The sequence below is a fragment of the Ananas comosus genome, linkage group 10 (genome assembly GCF_001540865.1).
Source record: "Ananas comosus cultivar F153 linkage group 10, ASM154086v1, whole genome shotgun sequence".
Classification (NCBI taxonomy): domain Eukaryota; kingdom Viridiplantae; phylum Streptophyta; class Magnoliopsida; order Poales; family Bromeliaceae; genus Ananas; species Ananas comosus.
Genome location: NC_033630.1, coordinates 12,970,042 through 12,985,307, shown reverse-complemented (window position 1 = coordinate 12,985,307; position 15,266 = coordinate 12,970,042). Strand labels below are relative to the sequence as shown.

Sequence of the window (15,266 nt, the reverse complement as noted above, 5' to 3'; positions counted from 1 at the left end):
ATTTATATGCAATTTACTGTATTCATTTCTATAGCTGAGATAAAATTTAGTATTTTGTTGAAACTTTTGTCGAATAATCTTTTCTTTTTTCAGTTGTAAAGTTTAAGATGAGCTTTTTTTTCCTCCAAAATTTTGTAAATTTTACATTAAACCGAATCCAAACAAAGCAATTTGGTTTAATTTAATCTACTTTAATCTCACATGCAGTATATATTTACTCAAAAAAAGGTGGATCAAAAAAAAGGAAATAGTTTAGAAATCCTTGTATACTATGAACGGCAACGGGTGAATTTCAAAGTGGTTTTAAAAAATCCGAAGCAGAACACAAATAAACAACTAAAATTCAAAACCCTATCCAAACCTGGCCAGATTCAAAATTCAAAATGTAAAACCGAATTTGAATAAAAAACCAAGAATCCATTACCGAAATCAAAATACTGAATCAGGCTATTTAGTAAACTAAATATTCAGTAAAATTATTAAGATAATATTAATTATTAATATATATATATATATAAGTCCGGCTACTATACTTTTATGAGTACGATCGCCTTCGTATTCATAACTTTTTCGATGATAGAGCTTCCGAATCGACGATTCATACCGTTAAACATTATTTAGAGTATTTAAAACTTTTAATAAGATCAAAATTTACTAGTTTAGTATATAGTATTAATAGTAGATAGTATATGGTATATATATATCAATTTTGTATATAGTTTTGGCTTTGGATTTTGTTTAGATATTAGATAAAATCATAACTAAATCTGAGCTTGCTGAGTTTTTGTTTATATTTATATTTATAATCAGAATTATATTTGTTTAAATTCGTCTGATTTAAGTTCGGTTTAAATAAGATTTTGAGCATCAATACACATTGCTATTGCAATAATGGGACAAAAATTTTATGGGCTTAATTTTCAAATTAATTAGTTTGGGGATTATACGTATCGATGCCACATGGCTGATCCAACGGCCAGGAATTTCAGTTACTTTTTCTCTTTCTCTCTAAAAACATAGGATTTTTTTGTCTTTCCATCCGTGGCTGTCGGATCGGCCACGTGGCGCCGATCCACAGAATCCCCAAACTATTAGTCTGGGACTATGGCCATAAAATTTTGGTCCGCAATAATGTACCCATTGATATCCCAATAATGTACCTTCTCAATTAATAGCTCTGAGAGACACCACACCGCATAACCTTTCCCTACAAGGCTACAATCTCTCTCTCTCTCCCTCTCTCTCTCTCTCTCTCTCTCCCTCGTCGGCTTCTTCCTCTTCCTCTTCCTCTTCCTCTTCTTAGAGAGATCCTCCTCTCCCAAACCCTAGAATTCCGATCGATCGCCTTCGATTCCCACCGCTCTCCTCTGCGATGAACTCCTCGCAGTTCATGGATAAGCAGATCCTAGGGCTCTCGGGCTTGCAATCCTCCGGCGGCTCCGGCGGCGGCGGCGGAGGCGGAGGGGACTTGTTCGATCTGATGAACCCCCAGGAGGAGCACCAGATCAACGGCGGCGCCGGAGGAGTAGGAGGTGGAGGGACGAAGAAGGAGGGGATCGTCCCCAGCTACGATTTCCAGCCCATCCGAACAAGCTTCGCATCGTCTTCTCCCTCGAGCAGCGTCGGATTAGATGTCTCCAGGCCCACCTGGGGATCAGTCGATTCGAAGATCGCCACCTCCAATCTCAAAGTACGGATCTCTCTCGTGATTTCTAGATTTTCCTTTGATAATTGATGAATTGATGTGATGGTGCTCTTATTGATTCTAGATGTGATTGAAATTTATGGTGAATTCCCTCTTTGTGGTCAGTATTTCTCTATTTTACTGTTATAATTTTTAGGTTTGGGAAAGTTATTAAGGTTTTCCAGCGTTTGCAGGTACCTTAATTTTCTAGATCGATTACATGATGAGACGTTTCTAGTTCTACTAGTTTGTTGTTCTTGAGGTCATTTCAATTGTGTTTGCTTCTATGTGAGTATGGACGATATATCTATGTGAGTAAATTGCACAGTTTGTTTGAACTTAATCCGAAACTTGATTTAGGTCATTGAATATCTTTCATTTTTGGTGCATAGAAAGTTGAGTTTTTGTTTCGATTAGGTCACTTGTCATGCTTTCATTTAGGTCATTGAATTAGCTGCAACGCCATTACCATGTGATCTTGGAGATGATGTAGTAGCTGAATCAGTTATCACATAACCCACGTACATCAAAATTAACTAGAAGATGGTGTGACCTGATTGGAGTAGAATTGAGATTCAGTGACTTAATATCAACAAATTAGTTCAGTGTTGTAATTGAATCTTTGCAATTTGCTCAATGACCAATGGTGTAATCTACCGTATCTAGATCTATTGTACATATAGTTGGTATATTTTCTTATATGTTGGACATTTGTCGTACTTATAGTTGGCAACTTTCTTACCTGCGGGTGATGTCTTATATTTGGGCTATTCACTGGTTTCTGATATGTTGGATGCAGCTTTACCTGTTTACTCTAGCTATTATTTGTTTCAGTGTAGCTCAAGCTAGTTTTCTTCAAGTCTTCCTATAAATTTCTCATGTTGGTTATTGGCTACTTCAATAAATCTCCCCTGTGGTATGCTCAAGCAGTAATAGTTGAACCACTAGATCTGCAATGTTAGTTCTTTTTTTAGTTTCTATCATCACGTGGTTGAAGGCAAATGGGTATTGCAGTAGATGACACACAAAACAATATTGCTATGGAGTGCCTTTAGATTGTGTTGCTTTATCTATGGCTTCAAAGAAATGGGAGAATTGACTCTGTTACAGGTGCCTTTAGATTGTGTCATGGTTTTTACGAAATGTTGATGGATGCAAAAATGGATCAGAAATAGTTCTTTTTTAGAAAAATTTCTTTCTGTTAGGAAGCAGGAGATGAACACATTAATCCTGTATCCATTTTGAGAAGAAACAGATAATAGGATAAGAAACAAACGTGCCGTTAATGTTATACTTGCTCACGATTTTGTTTGCTTACTTATTTGTGTGAAAATCTAGGGTTGATCTTAAGTGTACAATTTGATTGCATAGGTGTTCATCTTTTAATCACCACTCGATGTTTGGCAGTGTTATTTGTAAGTTCTAATTTTTGTCATGCTGTTCTGTTATCACGTGTACTCATTATTTTTGCTACATGGTGCAGAATGCTGGCATATTGGAGCCTCATGAATTAACAAAAGTTAGTCATGTTGAAGAGAAGGGCACACATAGTGCAGCTACTGTGGCTGACATCGATCATACTGTGAAAAAATATGTTGATAATCTGCTACATGCTCTGGATGGTGTGAGCTCAAGGCTTTCCCAGCTAGAGAGTAGAACACACCGCCTTGAAAGTTCTGTTGATGAATTGAAGGTAGTTATGGGAAATTTTAATGGCAGCACAGATGGAAAATTGAGACAGTTTGAGAATATTTTACGAGAGGTTTGCTTCACTTGAACTTTCAATTATAGCATCCCAATTTAAATCTTAGTTTAACCGATTCTATCTGTCAGTAAACATCTTGCTGTGAAGGTGCTTTTGGATTTCATTAATTTTTTAATGTTCTTCAATTCATCCATGTTTAAATAATTTTAACCACACAATACTACTTTTCATTATTGTGAGGAACCAGTAAAATACTGAAACCTGATTTATAGTTAGTGCCTTAGCAGCTTTGTAAAGACTGAAATGGTCACTGCACTCAAGAAGTATCTTGTCCATTCTTTTAGGTTCAAGTCAGTTGTTTTGTCAACTGAACCTGGTTTACTTAATACGAATAACATTTTGCTGATATAAGCCGAAACTTAGAGTGGCATAATGTATGCCAAGAGAGGGGTGGAAAATATTGTTGTTGTAAAAGAAATACCGGAAACTTGCAATTATCCTTGCATCCTTAGTGTAATTAGTGTTAAACTTTGTTCTTAAGTTAAAAAATTTATTCTCAATATCAAGAGAAGGTATTTTTTGATTCTAACAAGCCAGTTGGTCCACTAAAAACTGGACTGTTTGATCAGTTTTACACACTAAACATAATAACGATGTGTTTGATGAAAATCGAGGCAGTGAAGCGGTAGTTTTACGTAGGACAGGGGCCACCAACAATATGGTACAGTTTGACAACTTTGATTTTTAAAACATATACACGTTCACACTTTTCTGGTCCGTCCAGTCTTAATTTTTTATCATATACATAAAGCTCCATAATTACGTATAGCTCATGAATTATTTGTTGTACTGTAAATTATCCAATAAGTCCGCAGATCAATTTCATTATTCAATAGTTAGTGCAGTATTATTTCTTGCTTTTATTATGGATTATTGACCTGCAATCATTTCTGATTATTTGTGTAATAGCTGAAAATGATTAAGTTGGACAGCTGGATTGCTCTGATTACTGAATTGATATGATTGAATTGTTTGTGCTTATCAAATCATTGCTCTAAGTTTTCCTCTACCTAAGGGAAGAGAGGAGCAACCACAATTTTTTCTTTTGGCGCCTGTTATAGGAAATTTTTGTCTTATGCATAAAGCTTTGTAACATTTACGACATCTATCTTTCCCTCCCTTCATTTACTTAGACCTTCTTTTATAATTTTATAATTATTTTTTATAATTATTTTTATTTTTTTGTTTAGCTCCGTTTGATACTTACTATTTTAACTCCAATTTTGTTTGTACTCCGACTTAGTTATGCTTGTTCTAAGACTTCCTAATAAATTTATTAGTGTCGATAAATAATTTAATCTCTAGTAAGGAACATTATTTTCGACTATTATTTGATTTTTTTTCTTTTTTTTTTTTGCATCATTAGAGCCGAAGTAGAAGTTGATGGTTTTTAGTGGTTGAGCTCTCTTAGTGCAACATAAAAGTTTGTAAGAAGAAGCATACAGAGAGTCAAATGACATTATAGGGAGATGGGGATGGTGTGCTGTAAAGATTAGACCACTGATTATGGACCACAGGTTTTCATTTGGGGGGCATGTTTCCTGTTTAGTGACATTTATTTGTATATGATATTTTCCTATTTTGTGTGACTATGCTACTGCTTTTTGTTACTTGATTAATGTTGTTAGGGGGCACTGTCGGGAACTTGATTTTGGTTTCAGATTTGGTTGTCGACAAAAAATGAAACGTCTCACTATTTCAGTGGTTTTAGATGGGAACTTCTCCAAACCATGAAGCAGAGGAAGTATAGAAGAGAAAATAATGGCAACACTAGAAATTTTGAAAAGTAAACAATTTTGGAGAATATTGAGACGATAATTATGATGTAATGTGTCTCATTTTGGCTTATATAACAGATCTGAAGATATATTGGGAGATGATAAGTTCTGCACTTTGCAATTGGAACTAGTGATATATAATAGAAGTAGTTGACAATTCACATTACTGAATGCTGTGTTATCTGGATGTTATCAACTACAGATTATCAAAACAATATTTGAGAATGATGGATATTTGGAATATTGTAGAATCTTGAAATCTGGATCAAAATTAAATGACAGGAAATTAAATACCAACTTAAAAGGCCAAATGTTGTTAGAATATCCTTTGAAGTAAAACTAATAACTACCTATTAAATGGCCAATATCTGATTAAAATTGATAATGAAACCTGTTAAAATTGATTAGAACTGATTGAAATTGGCCGAAAGCTGACTGAGTTTATGTTCAGCTGTTCAGGAATCAGGAGTCTGTCTCAATTTGGTCCCTGTTGAAACTAGTCTGTAATGGATTGGATTCAGCTAATTCAAATATATTTATTCTTATGTGGTAAAGATTAAAATTTTCATTTTCAGCTTTTGTTTTGTTCAGCACCTTCTACTGGACCTTTCCATTTGGAGTTTGCACTGTTTAGCATGTTGTTTTTAATTTCACAGGATATTTGATATGGATGCATACAATGTTCTCATATAGTCACAGTAGGAATTTGTGAACTGTGATGATCTGTAGCGATTTGAGAAGATGAGGAGCTGTCAAGTGTAGGCGAAAAGATTTCAACCTAAATGAAATAATACGAGTGCATACAATGTTCTCATTAGGATTAACCTATATAAGTGAATGATGATTAACCTGTAATAATTTGAAGAGGATGAGCAGTATTATTACGAGCAGTATTATTACGTGTCTGTGCCAAAAAATTTCAACCCAAGTGAAATAAATCTTACCTGCGACAGACAGTAAACTTCCCCAAGCTAGCAGAGCTCATCAGTTTTCCTGTTTGTACAAGCAAGCTCTGTCCTTCCTCTTCCTCTTCTTCCTCTTCTTCTTTTTCTTATATTATTTATTTTTATCTTTTTATAAGTTTCAGGAAGCTGAACCTTCACTGGAACCCTGTCTTATTTATGCTCCTTCAAGTGTACTTTCTTGTTGAAAGAAACATTTGCACTTACTTTTCTACCAAAATATGCATTAGTGATTAAACTGAAATCTTTTAGTTTTATCAAAACTGACTGGATTTATTTTTAAAACACCATGCAGGTACAAGCTGGTGTACAAACGCTGCGCGACAAGCAAGAGATCATGGAAGCTCAAATTCAACTCTCTAAGCTACAAACATCTAAAGAACCCCAGCCATTAGAAAACCCTATCACTCAACACCCAGAAACTCACCCACAACACAAGCCGCCACCTCAGCAACCCATCATGCAGCAGCCGCCACAACACCAAGTCCCGCCACAACACCAAGTCCCAATTCCTCCTCCGGTACAACCCACTATGCTCCCTTCTCTCCCTCCCCCAAATGCTCCGCCGCAGCCACCGCCACAAATTCAAAACCCACCACCACCTCAATCACAATTCCCTCCTCCTCTAACTCAGCCTCAAATCCCTTCTGTCCCTTCTTTACCTCAGGAGCAATACCAACAATACCAGCCCCCTCCTATGCAGCAGCAGCCGCCACTGCCACCACCACAGCAACACTACCAACCACCACCTCAGCATCACCAATATCCTCAGCCACCCCCGCTCCCACCTGCTAACCCTTCATCTCAAATCCAGCATGAAGAGACTGCTCCGTACATGCCTCCGCCGCCTCAGAACTTCCCTCCGCCTGTCCGCCAACCAGCCCCATTTAGTGGGCCCCCGGCTCAGAACTTCTACGGGCCGCCAACTGGCGTATACGAACCTCCTACAAGCAGACCTTATGGCCCACCACCGGGAAGTAGTTTCACCGACTCTTACCCTTACACCGGATCCCCCTCCCATCGTAGCGCCTCTTCAATGAAACCCTCGCCTTTTGCTTCATCTGGGCCCTCACCCGACCGGGGAAGCAACTATAATAGGCTTCCAACAGCTCAGGTATTACCTCAGGCAGTGCCAATTGGATCAAGCTCAGGTGGTGGTGGTGGTGGTGGTGGTGGTGGTGGTAGTTCCTCCTCAGGAAACAGAATGCCGCTCGACGATGTGGTTGAGAAGGTCGCAAATATGGGGTTCTCGAGAGACCAAGTTAGGGCAACTGTGAGGAAGCTTACTGAGAACGGGCAGAATGTGGATCTGAATGTGGTGCTCGACAAGCTCATGAATGACGGGGAGATGCAGCAGCCCCAGAAAGCTTGGTTCGGTCGGTAACTTTTCCGCTTGAATCCTCCTCGCGTATTACTGTATATTAATGTCATACTTTCGTGGACCCTTTTCTTTTCGAATCTGTCTTGGAATGATTTGGTGTGAGAATAGTGGACTGGATTCTTTTGTTTGCTATTCAAGTTCATATTGGTATAGCTAATGTTTATTACTAGTTTGTGCTTATTTTCATAAGTTTGTGCTTTTTTCATTGAATAATTACAGGTGCCCGTGTTCTGATTTTAAGCTAATATGGATTTGTTTGCTGCATATACTCATTTTTGTGCTGCATTTCTGTTAATGTTTTGGCTTGTTTTATCAAAGTTTTTTGTTTACGATGCATCTTAATCTGTGATCAACTGATCATGTAGATAATAATTAGTTTAACATAGAAATGGACAAGTTGTGCACGAGGTGTTAAAAATGCAGCACAAAAATATACTGAGACCCCCTCAAACTATAGCCTTTGTTGAAATAGGCCCGCCAACTTCCTCGACACTTTCTTAATAAATCGAGTTATTCTAATTAGTTAAGTCGGAAGATTTGTTAAATTTAATAGTTTTTTATATACGTCGTTAATTGTTTTAGGTTTATTAGCTAAAATGTAATTAAATTTATTGAATTTGATGGAATCACTAGTAAAATTTAAGCTATTGGGAGCATGCAACTCAAAAAAAAAAAAAAAAAAAAAAAAAAAAAAAAAAAAAAAGCCAATGTACAGGGGAGTGTACACCAAAAAAAAAGTAAAAAAAAAAAGAAATTGAGGTGGCCATTTGAAAAATGGCCTATTGCTGAAGGGGCCTTTATACATTTTTATTTTTTTTGTTTGATAACCAAAAATAGTGCCACAACACTAACTAGTTACTTATTCCTTTTTGTGCTTATACCACTCAGACCATTTCTTCTAGGCTTACATCATCTATGTAACTGTTCAATTGTATCTCTGGGGACTGGGGTAAGGCCTTTTTTTATTTAAAGTATTTTTCGTTAAGCTAATTCTCATATAGGTTTCAAACCATTTTATAATCTTTTTGGAGTCTAGAGACATTCCCTGTCCAAAGAAACATAAATGAGACTGACCCCTATGAATTGAATAATACAAAGGCTTAAATTGCATTGCTGTTGCCCCACTTTTATGAATGTTTTCCTACATAAAAAAAACTTATCAAAAAGTTTGGCAACCACAACCAGTGGTGCAACTTACCCTAAATCCTCCAAAATGACAATTACTTTATCCAAAGTAACAAAAGCTGAGGATTTGATACAAATACCAATTCCACCTTTTTCTTTTTTCATATAATTCATATTTCCCTCATTTTTCTTCATTCTGTTTTTTTTTTCTGTTATTAAGGGGAAAAAAGAAATATAAGCGGAACACAGTAGACCACATATGTTGAAATAGTTTTGTTTTTTATTTTTTATTTTTTGTTTTCTTCCCGTCTTTTCTGCATGTTTTTTGATTCAAAGTCTACTATAAAAAAAATAAAATAAAATAAAAAATTTCTACCAATTATACTAGTAAATCCAGTACCAAAAAAAAAAAAAAAGAAACAACAACAAATTGGGATGGTAAATTTTATTCCAACAAGTGGTGAGATTCATTGAAGATGGAATATTCCTTGAGCATTTAAACCTAAGAAAATGACCAGAGACTGAGAATGATTTCCACTCTGCATCAATCAGCATCCAGTGGTCCCCAAAATCCCACATCTAATGATTAGGCCTACTCCCTGCAACATGGTTATATGGGTTCTCCACATGGGGCTCCAAAAAAGCCATTCTAATACCCCCCCTCATTCCTCCCCCACCATATTTATATACTCACACCCAAAAAAGCTCCTCAAAGTGAGGAATTCTACACAGTCACACTTGCACCACGTCATTAATAACAAGTCAATCACATTTCTTCTTTTCAAACAAAAGTACAATAAAAATATTTTTTTATAATCATGATGGGACATATACTCCTAAAAGAAGACATTTGATTGGTTTGTTATGCCACATCACCAATATATCCGTTGCATTCTAGAATTTTTCCCTCAAAGAGATCTTGGGATCTTGTGTTGTGTGGCCTCTTATTATTATTATTATTATTATTATTATTATTATTATTATACTAGTGAAATACCCACGCGATACTGCTGATATAAAAATATTTTTATAATAAATTTTAATTTTTTAATATTTTTATATAGTTTTATAAATCTAATTATTAATTAAATAAAAGTTATATAAAAATAATCTAATAGTTAAATCTATTTAAATAAAAGTCATTAAAATTGGTATATGTGCAAAGTAAATTATACAATAATTTATTTTATAAAAATTTATATGAAAAGGATTTGAGATAAATCTATCAAAATAATTTTTAAAAAATCAATAAATAGAAGTATTATTAATTATTAATAAAATTAATTAATTATATTATATATGTAACTAATTATTTCAAAACTTTAAAACTTTATATATATATATAGAGTTGAGNATTTTTGTGCTGCATTTCTGTTAATGTTTTGGCTTGTTTTATCAAAGTTTTTTGTTTACGATGCATCTTAATCTGTGATCAACTGATCATGTAGATAATAATTAGTTTAACATAGAAATGGACAAGTTGTGCACAAGGTGTTAAAAATGCAGCACAAAAATGTACCGAGACCCCCTCAAACTATAGCCTTTGTTGTAATAGGCCCGCCAACTTCCTCGACACTTTCTTAATAAATCGAGTTATTCTAATTAGTTAAGTCGGAAGATTTGTTAAATTTAATAGTTTTTTATATACGTCGTTAATTGTTTTAGGTTTATTAGCTAAAATGTAATTAAATTTATTGAATTTGATGGAATCACTAGTAAAATTTAAGCTATTGGGAGCATGCAACTCAAAAAAAAAAAAAAAAAAAGCCAATGTACAGGGGAGTGTACACCAAAAAAAAAGTAAAAAAAAAAAGAAATTGAGGTGGTCATTTGAAAAATGGCCTATTGCTGAAGGGGCCTTTATACATTTTTATGTTTTTTGTTTGATAACCAAAAATAGTGCCACAACACTAACTAGTTACTTATTCCTTTTTGTGCTTATACCACTCAGACCATTTCTTCTAGGCTTATATCATCTATGTAACTGTTCAATTGTATCTCTGGGGACTGGGGTAAGGCCTTTTTTTATTTAAAGTATTTTTCCTTAAGCTAATTCTCATATAGGTTTCAAACCATTTTATAATCTTTTTGGAGTCTAGAGACATTCCCTGTCCAAAGAAACATAAATGAGACTGACCCCTATGAATTGAATAATACAAAGGCTTAAATTGCATTGTTGTTGCCCCACTTTCATGAATGTTTTCCTACATAAAAAAAACTTATCAAAAAGTTTGGTAACCACAACCAGTGGTGCAACTTACCCTAAATCCTCCAAAATGACAATTACTTTATCCAAAGTAACAAAAGCTGAGGATTTGATACAAATACCAATTCCACCTTTTTCCTTTTTCATATAATTCATATTTTCCTCATTTTTCTTCATTCTGTTTTTTTTTTTCTGTTTTTAAGGGGGAAAAAAAGAAATATAAGCGGAACACAGTAGACCACATATGTTGTGATGGTTTGTTTTTTGTTTTTTGTTTTTTATTTTTTGTTTTCTTCTCGTCTTTTCTGCATGTTTTTTTGTTAAAAGTTTACTCTGAAAAAAATAAAATAAAATAAAAAATTTCTACCAATTATACTAGTAAATCCAATACCAAAAAAAAAAAAAGAAACAACAACAAATTGGGATGGTAAATTTTATTCCAACAAGTGGTGAGATTCATTGAAGATGGAATATTCCTTGAGCATTTAAACCTAAGAAAATGACCAGAGACTGAGAATGATTTCCACTCTGCATCAATCAGCATCCAGTGGTCCCCAAAATCCCACATCTAATGATTAGGCCTACTCCCTGCAACATGGTTACATGGCTTCTCCACATGGGGCTCCAAAAAAGCCATTCTAATACCCCCCCTCATTCCTCCCCCACCATATTTATATACTCACACCCAAAAGTGCTCCTCAAAGGAAGGAGTTTTACACTGTCACACTTGCACCACGTCATTAATAACAAGTCAATCATATTTTTTTTTTCAAACAAAAATATAATAAAAATATTTTTTGACAATTATGACGGAACATATATTTCTTAAAGCAGATATTTGATTGGTTTGTTACGTCACGTCACCAATATACCCGTTACATTCTAAAATTTTTCCTCTGTGCGGTAACCTTCTGTGTACCTGCAGGAGCAGTGTTTTTGAGTTCTGGGCCGTTCGATTGGTTTGGCCGAGATCAAACGGTGGTGATCGTAGTAAGCAGCACCGCAAACGACCTTTTGTAAAATTGGATGGGAGATTAATTATTAGATACAAATGATCATCACGTGCATCCGATGGACAACAGGAATCGCCTTCTTGTTTGCTTGTACACATGATCTACGTGCACCTGGTCCACACCTCCAGAAATATCAGATCTATCAAATCGCAAATAAGGACAGTTTTTTTTTTAAAGAATTACAATTCAGGACAGCCCCATTGTAATTTTTAGAACTCTTTTTTGTTTTGGATTTTTCCAGATAGAAAGAAAAAAGTGTCTGGGAAAATACATGGCTAAACTCCCTAGAATTAATTTCTAAGGGTTAGAGTAGAAAATTAAGAACACGAAAATTTTGAACAATAAAAAAGGAAAAAAAAAAAAACCTAAAAAACGCGCCACAAGCACTTCTGCTCCGAATAAAATTCTCCTAAAATTAAAAATAATCCCTGAAAATACTTTTACGCTAAAGTCCTTCACTCTTTTGGTATTTTCGTTTTGCTCCTTTNTATATATATATATATATATATATATATATATATATATATATATATAGAGGGAGAGAGAATGGGGGGTTTGCGGGGACACGTGTCACCCTGTGGTCCCCCCAAACCATCCTTTAATGTAGTTAGATAGATTATTATTACTATTACTACTGCTACTGCTAGTACTTTGGATGTGAGACCCCAGGTAATAGGTAGTCCTATATATAAGATATAATAGGGCTAAACTCTTAACTCGGCTTAAGCATTTTGTGTGGTGGCTAGGCCCAAGAGATTAAGAGAGCTAAGCATGCTAGGACAAGAGTAGTCCTATATGAATGGGTGGCCCTTAGAAAGTTGGGGCGTTACAGTTGGTATCAGAGCCAATTACTAGTCGGAAGTGTTAGATGAGTTTCGGCTGAGTCGGGTCGGAATGACAAGGCTAGCGAGACGAGTCTTACATCGCCTGATACTTGTGAGTCTGAGTTCTGACGAGGACGTCAGAACTTAAAAGGGGGGAGATTGTGAGACTCCATATAGTTCTATATATAAGATAGACTAAATTACATAAAACCTCCCTGTCAAAATCCGAATTTTCACTTTTTTTTCCTATCATTTAAAAACCTATATTTTGCCCCCTTGTAAAATGAAAAATGTTCAGTTCGCCCCCTGCAGTTAGTAATCCATTAGGGTTCTATTTATAAAATATTATTATATATTTTTTTATGCCAAAAATGCTCTCAGCCTTCTCTTCCGTGAATATGGTGAGGGGTAAAATGGTGAGGGGCAAAATGATCATTTTATCATCACAGTTCACACTGTATCCTCCTGTGAATAATTTTTATTTTATAAGGGGGCAAAATGTAGGTTTTTAAATGACAGGGGGGAAAGTAAAAAATCGGGTTTTAACAGGGGGATTTTGTGTAATTTAGCCTATAAGATATAATAAGGCTAAACTCTTAACCTGGTTTAAATATTTTGGGTGGTGACTATGCCCAAGAAGTTAAGAGAGTTAAGTATCCTAGAATGAGAGTAGTTTTAGGATGGGTGACCTCTGAGAAATTGGAGCCTCCTAGTGGAGGTGTAGGCACACTTTTTTCTCTTTAGAACACCTTAATTTGCATATGTATTGATTTTTTCTCTTCTTTTTTTTTTTGGGTTGTGATCGAATTTATTTATTAGTTAGAGCATGAAATGATGGTTTGAATCAAAAGAGCTTATAGATTGCATAAATTATTCCTCCACATGGCATATCCTTATAAATCAAGCTTTGTAGATATATAATATCAATGCATTCTGAATTCATAGCACTAAACAGGTGGTTAGAATCGGAAGAGCTCTTGTGATTGAATAAATTATAGCCTTTGCTCGGCATATCCTTATAAATCATGCGTTGCGCTTTATATTCAATGTATTCTAAGTTCGTGGCATAAATAGGTAGTTTGAATCAGAAGAGCACTAATTTATTCTAAGTTCGCGGCACTAAATATTAATGTATTATTATATAAGCTTTGAGTATTAAGTTCATGGCACTAAATAAGTGCACGTGGTTTGAATCATTATAAATCATGCTTGCACTGCACATAGTATTTAGGGCTTGTTTGGTTCATCCATTTTGGGTATGGAATGGGAATCGGTTTGATCAAATCCGGTTAATTTTGTTTGGTTCGCATGAATCGGTTTGAGATTTCTATTCCGGACTGGAATGAGAATGACCTATTAGTCTTCAACTTGATTCCGGTCTTCTAACCCGGATTGAGATTTCATTCCGGAAGCCCACTAAATTCTCGAAGCCTATGTGACCATCTCATCCTCCTTCTCTTCACCCCTTTCTCATCAAAAAAAAAAAACCTATTCTCTCTCAAAACTCTATCCCTAACCCGCATCAATAAAAGTTTTTAAAAATAAATTTGATATTTTTTTTTGAAAAACTTATTAGAGAATAGTATTATATTTTTCATAAATTTTAAATAATATAAATTTATATTTGAGAGTAAAATTAGTATTATAGTATCCTATAATTTTTTTAGTTTATACGAACCAAACAATGAAATGTGAATAACTCATTCCAATTCTCAATCCACAAAAAAACCAAACATCTTAGAGGAGTGGGCCGTTCCAATTACCATTCCAATTCATTCTCATTCCATTATCCATTCCAATTCCATCCTTGAACCAAACAAGCCCTTAATGTATTCTAAGTTCGGGGCACTAGCTAATTAAATAGGTTGTTTGAATCCTTATAAATCATGCATGCATTGCACCTAATATTTAATGTATTCTAAGTTTGGGACACTAAACAGATGATTTGAATTGGAAGAGCACTAATGTATTCTAAGTTCGGAATACTAAATATTAATATATTCTAAGTTTTGGGTACTAAGTTCGGAGCACTAAATATGTGGTTTGAATTTTTATAAATCATGCATGCATTGCACATAATATTTAATGTATTCTAAGTTCGGAGCACTAAATTAATGTATTTTAAATTCAGGACATTAAATAGGTCGTTTGAATCCTTATAAATCACGCATGCATTGCACATATTATTTAATGATAAATATTTTAAAATATGTATAATTTGATAAACAAAATGCTTACTATCGAAGGTTCTATATGTTAAAGATCATAAAATTTAAAAACTTATTACGCAATCATCAAGTAAATCTAAGAATCAGCAACATATAAAAAGTCATTAATTGTTTTTTCTGTAAAGTAACTGTCTAAATTTATGACTTTTTTTATTTGTATTTTTGAAATATCATAGAATACAGTCACTATGCTAGATTTTGACCTAGTTCATGAAATGTAGTAATGCATTGGAGCAGGTAATTATTTCTCCCTGGACTGAGGGGTGTAAAGTGTGGGACCCATGTCCCAATCCAAGGGCT

At 34.7% G+C, this 15,266-nt stretch overlaps 1 protein-coding gene across 1 annotated transcript; it reads left to right on the top strand.

Moving 5' to 3' along the window:
* On the top strand, positions 1,219-7,810 carry LOC109716502 (class E vacuolar protein-sorting machinery protein HSE1-like). Its single transcript, XM_020241988.1, has 3 exons — positions 1,219-1,690; positions 3,168-3,446; positions 6,485-7,810. Exons 1-3 carry the CDS (start codon positions 1,373-1,375, stop codon positions 7,571-7,573), a joined length of 1,686 nt encoding a protein of 561 aa, XP_020097577.1. The 5' UTR covers positions 1,219-1,372; the 3' UTR covers positions 7,574-7,810.

Bases quoted from the DNA above. Each gene is read 5' to 3' on its own strand.
- LOC109716502 (XM_020241988.1), top strand. From the start codon at position 1,373: ATGAACTCCTCGCAGTTCATGGATAAGCAGATCCTAGGGCTCTCGGGC. The intron at 1,691-3,167 runs GTACGGATCTCT...TACATGGTGCAG, and splicing joins TCGCCACCTCCAATCTCAAA to AATGCTGGCATATTGGAGCC. The intron at 3,447-6,484 runs GTTTGCTTCACT...AACACCATGCAG, and splicing joins TTGAGAATATTTTACGAGAG to GTACAAGCTGGTGTACAAAC.